General features: G+C 38.3%; 1 protein-coding gene across 4 annotated transcripts; it reads right to left on the bottom strand.

Moving 5' to 3' along the window:
* Positions 1-2,163: 2,163 nt before the first annotated feature.
* On the bottom strand, positions 2,164-6,850 carry LOC111865600 (facilitated trehalose transporter Tret1-like). 4 transcript variants are annotated; one of them, XR_002842997.2, is made up of 4 exons: positions 6,810-6,850; positions 6,014-6,194; positions 2,926-3,198; positions 2,164-2,782 (listed from the first exon to the last, which is right to left on the bottom strand). XR_002842997.2 is itself a non-coding variant. In XM_023853771.2 (2 exons), the coding sequence occupies exons 1-2, from the start codon at positions 2,991-2,993 to the stop codon at positions 2,269-2,271; spliced, it is 582 nt and encodes a 193-aa protein (XP_023709539.1). In that variant the 5' UTR covers positions 2,994-3,170; the 3' UTR covers positions 2,164-2,268. The 4 variants fall into 4 exon arrangements, 1 of the variants encoding a protein (XP_023709539.1); XR_004513148.1 differs by having other exon boundaries at positions 2,164-2,362; XR_002842998.2 differs by lacking the exons at positions 6,014-6,194; positions 6,810-6,850 and adding an exon at positions 3,415-3,617.
* Positions 6,851-7,184: the final 334 nt, after the last annotated feature.

Genomic DNA, 7,184 nt, shown 5'->3' with positions numbered 1-7,184 from the left:
CACTTTACAATTCACTAGAGAACACGCTAAGTTTTTCACAGCCTGCAGTGTCTACACTAGTAGTTGCATGGTAACAGCTCCATCATGGCTAATCCCCTTCTTCCATGCTCAAGTCCTATCTGAATGCCGGCTACCTTCCAAATGAGCACTCTTGCAACTCCAACTAAGTCTTCCCTTCACCGACTGACTGAACTCAAAGCACAAACCATGCAGAAAACACTGTTCCTCTGTTGCATGTATATCAGTTGCTGTGTGAACATGTTTACTGAGCCCTTCCCTAGCAATGACCGTCTATTCTTGCTTATTAAGAATCAACTGCCTAGCAATGTATGTTGTTCTACTGTTTGTTTTGCAGCTGATGCCACAGTATTATCTGACTGACCGAGAATGGTTAACAATCCTGAAGCAGTGTGCAATTATCTTTGTCACTATAAGAGTCTGTGAAAATAATTCTTCCTCATTCAGAACATTCTTAACCCAATGTGATATATTATTCTCTCTCTCCAAATAGCAGAACGGTTAAGAAAATTTTCTTTTATTCTACCTACTACTGACCTATAAATATACGATATTCCAACAAATATTTTGGATCAGTCTTCTTCTGTGCATAGGTTGTTGTGATTATTGTTATGTTTTTGACAGCAAAAGTGTTTTTCTACACTGGGTTAATCAGAATATTTACATATTTACATACAATGTTCCAGGGTCACAAAGAAAGTTTCATTCAGGTGTTTAATTGAAATAATGAAAGTGTTGCAACTTTCAAATAAATTCCATTAATGTCATAATTAAATTAAGAATATACATAAGTAAGTTACAAATGGATATAGAACTTAAACAAATAAGAGTATTAATTTGAAAAAATGCTTTTATTTCTCAACATAATCTCCCTGTACATTGAGGCACTTGTCCCATCGTTTCACAATCCCCTGAAAACCAGCAGCATAAAATTCTTTGGGCTGCTGTCGGAACCAGGCATGTTCACACGGCATGGCCTACCACACAATGCATGACGGGTTGCATGCTTCTGTTGAATGGCCTTACAATGTTTCCTGAGATGTTACAGTAGGAGTCGCCATTTACGGTTTGTCCTCGAGGCTGGAATGCGGTGGGCAATATGGCTTCATGATTCCAGAAGAATGTATCACTTTCCTGGAGGATGGTGTCACCTTAAACTTTTTTTTTGGCAGGTGACACACACTTCGTCTCAGGCTGGTAATGGTGATCCCAAGACTCATCACCTGTGACAATTCGGGCTAGCATATCATGTCCTTCATCATGGTAGCGATTGAGATACTGTAATGCCTGACCCATTCTTTGCATTTTGTGTTGTGGGGTCCGCATGCATGGCACCCATCATGCACAGACTTCGTGAAAACCTAACCTGTCATGCATTATGAGGTAGGCCATGCCATGTGAACATGCTTGATTCTGACAGCAGCCCAAAGAATTTTATGCTACTCATTTTCAGGGGCTTGTGAAACGATGAGACAAGTGCCTCGATGTACAGGGAGATTATGTTGAGAAATAAAAGCATTTTTCAAATCAGTACTCTTGTAACTTACTTACTGACTTACCTACGTATATACATCACCGCGCCATAGCTTAAGCAGTTAGTCGCTGGCTTCCCACCGCTGCGGTCTAGTCAAGTGGGATTTGTGATGGACAAAGTGGCGCTTGGGCAGGTTCTCCCCGAGTACTTTGGTTTCCCCTGCCAATCCTCATTCCATCAAATTCTCTCTAAGAATTATCACCAGTACAGGTACAATAGGACATATGGAAGCCGACTTGCCGAGGGGACCAAATATGGATTCCACCTCGCACTATATGAAATCTTAACTATTGTAATCAGCCAATGTACAGTAACTGACTTGTCCTATATCATGTAACAATGATCTATAGAGATGAACTAAATAAATAAAACATACTCCCTTATATAAACATCATTACATTCCCCTTCCAAAATAAAAGTAATGGGGAAAATTACACAGACAAAAGGACAGATAAAGGAATGTAATGTTACCATACTGTCAAATAGCTGTCTCTCAGAAATGTGATTTCCTTTGCTTTAGCTGCATCCCTATGCGAGAGACATAAATCAAAGCAGCCACATCCATCTCTGAAGACTCAGACATGTTAGGCATCCCAAATTAAACACAGTACAGTAGAGAATATTATGTTATTCAGAGCAACTTACGTCAGCTGGACAACTAACCTTGTCATTTTTGATACAAGAACTGCAATGATATAATTATTAAACATCCATAATTATTTGAAATAATCTTCTATTTCCTGCAGAGTTTTCCCCAATGTTTCAGGTAAGAATATATACACAAATGCAACATCAGCCAATGATATGAAACTGAAAAAGAAGAAAATTCCTTCAGCCCCAGTAATATGCAATGCAAAAGGGAAAGTTTTTAGAACACCAAACATCAAAATGTATGCAATTCCAACCATGAAACCACCACCAATACCGCAAACTTTTATTGGTAGGAGTTCTCCTATCAGAGTCCATGGAATCACAAGAATCCCTAGGGAACAGAAGCACACATATAATAACACACACAGTACACATGTCCAATGTTCTGTTTCTGTGGTAACTACAACTTCTGTGCTGTTTTCTGAGTTTATAAAGACTCCAGTATATTCAACAGGGTTTATGTGCAAGTAAATACCTACAATTAATGTTGTAATGCACATCCCTAGTCCTGACAATATATTCAATGGCCAATGACCAAATCTACAGGAAGCTATTGCTGCAACAATACTCATTATAAATCTGTAACAGAAGGAAAGATATTGTTATTCAGATGAATATCAACTGATGCAAGTAATCTGTTGTATCTTTCTTTAGCAAAAGTAAAATTTCATATCTATATTCTGATGGGTATAATACTCATATACGTGTAAAATACAACGCACCTTATTAATCCCAGAAAATCAAGTGCGTCGTATTCATCAAATCCTGATCCAAAATTTCCTCCAACCATCTTAAAAACATGGACGGCATAAAATATGATAACATAACCTCCGATAATTGTTGGAACAGGAAAATGAAGAACAATATGATGACTGGTTTTAATACGGAGGGGACCAATATGGAGTTGGGGGAAAAAATCTGAACCCTTCACTTTTATTCCTCTGTCTCTGTTGATGCGTTGTTTCCATTAGTGTCTTCAGCTCTTCCTGACAACGCTGAAAATAAAAAAATAAATAAAAAATATTGTTTAATTCTACAGGATGATAAAGTATTTTTAAAAATCTTAATACACATCATTTGATGGAAATCAGTACAAAATTTTATGTTTTAGAACTTGAGAACTTCATGTATGGTTTGCAGCGCTTGCAGCCATTATTATGAATGTTACTACATTTACGGATGTAATGTCATATAGTGCAGTAGATAGTTACCAAGGTAGATGGAAGCAACAGCTTCCTCCAAAAAGTTGCCAATTATCTGCAAGACTACACAGCATCACAACACACCTCTACATTTTACTGTTTGCATCCTGTTGTGTATCATGTCACTATATAAAACCAAGGTAACAGTGATATTAGATTGGTTTCATTGATACACTTACTGTGCTAACGGCCAAAAACCACATCACTCCAATACACACCTGTTCTATCCTCAGAATGGAGGCACAGGTTCCTATAAAATGTTGGTAATTATCCAGAGTACACAGCATCACATCTGTTTCTGCCCTGAAGATGCAGACAGCATGTTCCTTCAAAAGGATGGTTAACTGTCTACCAGACCACATGGCATTAAACTGACTCTTCAGCCCCAAAGATGGAGGCATTACATTCCTCCAAAATGTTGGTAAATATCTACCAACCTACAAGGCGTCACATCCCAGAAAACAGTACCCATCATAGGACGATCTACCTATCATCAAGAAAATACTAATGGTTTAATCTCAATCCAAAGAATATCAGGATAGGTATACTGCCCAATTACATTTCAAACAACAAGTTAAGAAAATACTCTGTGACAGTGTGAAATACACTCACATGTATTTAGCATTGCATAACACAATGGATTCATAATAAAGGGCTTGGCTATTAATCCTTTACATGAAATACTGTATTAAGAATCAAGTCATACTCTCAGTTAATATACATAATTGTTACTAGCTGTCTGTATTAGCTTACCTGCTAGCTACAGATCTCAGAACTAACTCCTGGCATACAAACCAATCTTGAATGAGGATCTCTGTAGACTTACTCACTCACTCCAGGCAGTGCTGGGTTTGTACCTCAATTATGCCATGATAACTTCCTTCCAAATCCCTTCCAATTCATCATCATTCATGTCTCATCCTACTACCAGATGCTACAGTGTTCATACAGTGGAACCTCGCTTAACGAGCAAAACAAGTTGTAAAAAAATGACTCGCATAACGAGTGACGAGAGGGGAAGTCCTGCATTGTGTGTTTGCTACATCAGCCTGTGTTTAGGAGTTGTTCTGCTAGCATCTTAGTGTCACTTGTGATCACACATTTTTCCAAACTTGTGTTCAGACATATTATTTGTGATTTTTTTGTGGAAAGTTTAATAACCCTTGCAAAAATGTCCCTGAAGAAAAAGCCGCAAAAAGACAGCCATAAGAGAATAAAAATAATCTTAGAAATGAAATGTAAAATCAATGAAAAGCGAGAAGAAGGTGTGAGCGTGGCTGATCTAGCACGCACATACAGTCAGTCTACATCAACGATTTGCACTATCCTCAAGAACAAGATTAAGGAGACAGATGCTTCAAAGGGAGTGACAAGAATATCTATGCAATGGTTACATATTCTCGACGATGTTGAAAGGTTGCTCCTCGTATGGATAAACAAAAAGCAATTGCAAGGTGACACTATTAACGAGAACATCATTTGTGAGAAGACGAAAGTGATTTTCACCGACCTCGTTAAGAAGACGCCAGGATCATCAACGGCCAAAGAAGAAGCATTTAAGGGAAGCCGTGGGTGGTAGCTATGTGCGCTACAAATTTATTTCATGATAAAGCTGTGTCGTATTTTCACCAAATTTTGAAGCATCGGCAAAAACAAATGTCTCTACACAGCTTTCTAGTAAAAAAGAATTAGATATGTATCATAAATAATAAACTAATTATTTCGTTTTTTTCTGCAAATCGAATTCGCATTCCAGGTTGGTTCATTCCGCATAGAAGAAAAGATGAAGATGATTCACACTCCTTAACAATGTATATATAATTTTCTTTGAATAAACGTTACACATAAAATTGTTTGAGTATTTTTTTTGGCATGGAATGCATTATCATATTTTACATTAATTTATATGGGAAAAATTGTTTCGCATTACGAGTAAGATTCTGGAACGAACTATGCTCATTATGCGAGGTTCCACTGTACTTCCAAGTGTTTTTAAATAACTTACAGGGAAATGAATAGAAACTTGTGTGGTATAATATTTTAATTACATAGTTATATAGCAATTATTATAATAATTCATAAAATATTGTTAACTTTACATATAAGTCTTAAATGTAATTACAACACAAAGACCACAATATGAAGAACAGCAGCAGTTTCACCAGAACGCATGTAATCCAACCTCATGATGACCAACAATATCAAAACATGTAACCAAGCTTTATTTTGGAAAGGAGGTTATTTTACTCTGCTGTCTGTAGCCAGAATACACAGCATCGAACAGTAAGATAACAGATAAATGATAAATTGGCAATGATACGGAAGAAAAATGTCACAGCCAAACTGAGTTACCATCTTGTTATTTGCCTGGAGGGACTAAGGAAAACCACATATAACCTCACTCAAGATAGCCAGGGTCCTGGCTGAGATTCAAACCATCCTCCTCCAAGGCCAAATTATTGTACATAATTTATGATAATCATACAGGCTCTGCTGATAATGCATATATGTGTCTTCTATGTTCAGCCTTAATGATAAGCTGAATGTCCTCAGTTACTGTTTTCATTATTCCCTTTGCTAGTCAGAAATCGTAGCACTTGCTACTCACCTGAGGGTGCCTGTTCAGCCACCTGACTGCTGCCTCAATAGATCCTCCCTCCTCCTCTCTGTAAGTGGCCAGCCAATGTGGGCTCTCAGGTAGGAACCACAGGGCCAGGAAACTCATGGCAGCCAGGACTCCAAACCAGATAGCCATCCCCCTCCAAAAGAACCACTGTGCCAGGACGCATCTGAGTAGAATACCAAATGACACAAATACACTGTTGAGGCACAGAAGAATGGGACGAATTTTGGAATTCGATACTTCAGAAACATAGACCAGAGCCACAGTGGATAAACCTGTACATATATTATAATTCTGAGATCTGTCATTCTCATAACAATAACTATGAAAATTAGTGTCTTTTCTAAGATATGACACAATTTATTCTGATAGACAGTTACCAGCTGTTTGAAGAAAACTGCTGCCACCATCATTACGGCAGAATAATAAGCCAAGAGTGTACAAAAACACTGTGGATAGAAAGAATGGGAGGAAGGGACTGGGGCTGTGAGCAAAACTATTCATCTCTTCACTCTCCCTTTGAGAAGAGGAATTCGAGGGTCACTGTTTTCTCATTATATTCTCCTAAATTCTCTCCACTTCCTGCTGGTTCACTCAGAGGCATCATTTCTTCCACTCACTATGACCATAGAGAACAATCTTTAAATGATCAATATTCTTTACTCTGTTCTCCCTAATTCTATCACTTCTGCAGAGCATCAGTCCAACTCCTCACCCTGTCATCTAGCCTGAAGATGAAGGCAGCAGGTTTCTCCAAAACATGTACTTCGGTTTCCCTTACCAATCTTCATTCCATTGCTCCATTCCATTCCATTCATTGCTCCACAATAACCCTCACCTGTCATCTGGGGCTGGTACAATAGGCCAGAAGTAGCAGCAGTACAAGGGACTTAGTCCCACCCCACAAGCAACAAGAAAAAATACAGTCATATAGCCGCAGGATGAATGAACAAAGAATTAGAAAGCACCTGAATGCAAGTGGCTGCAGCATAATTTGAGGTACTTCTCTTAGACTTGTTCCTATTCCATATGAGTCGATGGACGAGAAGTCCCTAATTCCTCCTTTCTGCCCACAATCCTTCACTTTTTATTTCTTGCCAGCTCTTTCCTTTCATATTGCTCTCTTCCTTTATCTGGATGAACCATCCTGCTCTGA

Source organism: Cryptotermes secundus, unplaced genomic scaffold, assembly GCF_002891405.2.
Source record: "Cryptotermes secundus unplaced genomic scaffold, Csec_1.0 scaffold1443, whole genome shotgun sequence".
In the NCBI taxonomy this organism is placed as follows: Eukaryota; Metazoa; Arthropoda; class Insecta; order Blattodea; family Kalotermitidae; genus Cryptotermes; species Cryptotermes secundus.
This window is presented reverse-complemented; position numbering and strand designations above follow the sequence as displayed.

What these genes read in the sequence shown, in the direction of transcription:
- LOC111865600 (XM_023853771.2), bottom strand. Translation starts at nt 2,993, where the DNA reads ATGGTTGGAGGAAATTTTGGATCAGGATTTGATGAATACGACGCACTT. An exon ending in GATTTTCTGGGATTAATAAG is followed by an intron (nt 2,783 to 2,925) that starts GTGCGTTGTATT and finishes CTTCTGTTACAG; the next exon opens with ATTTATAATGAGTATTGTTG.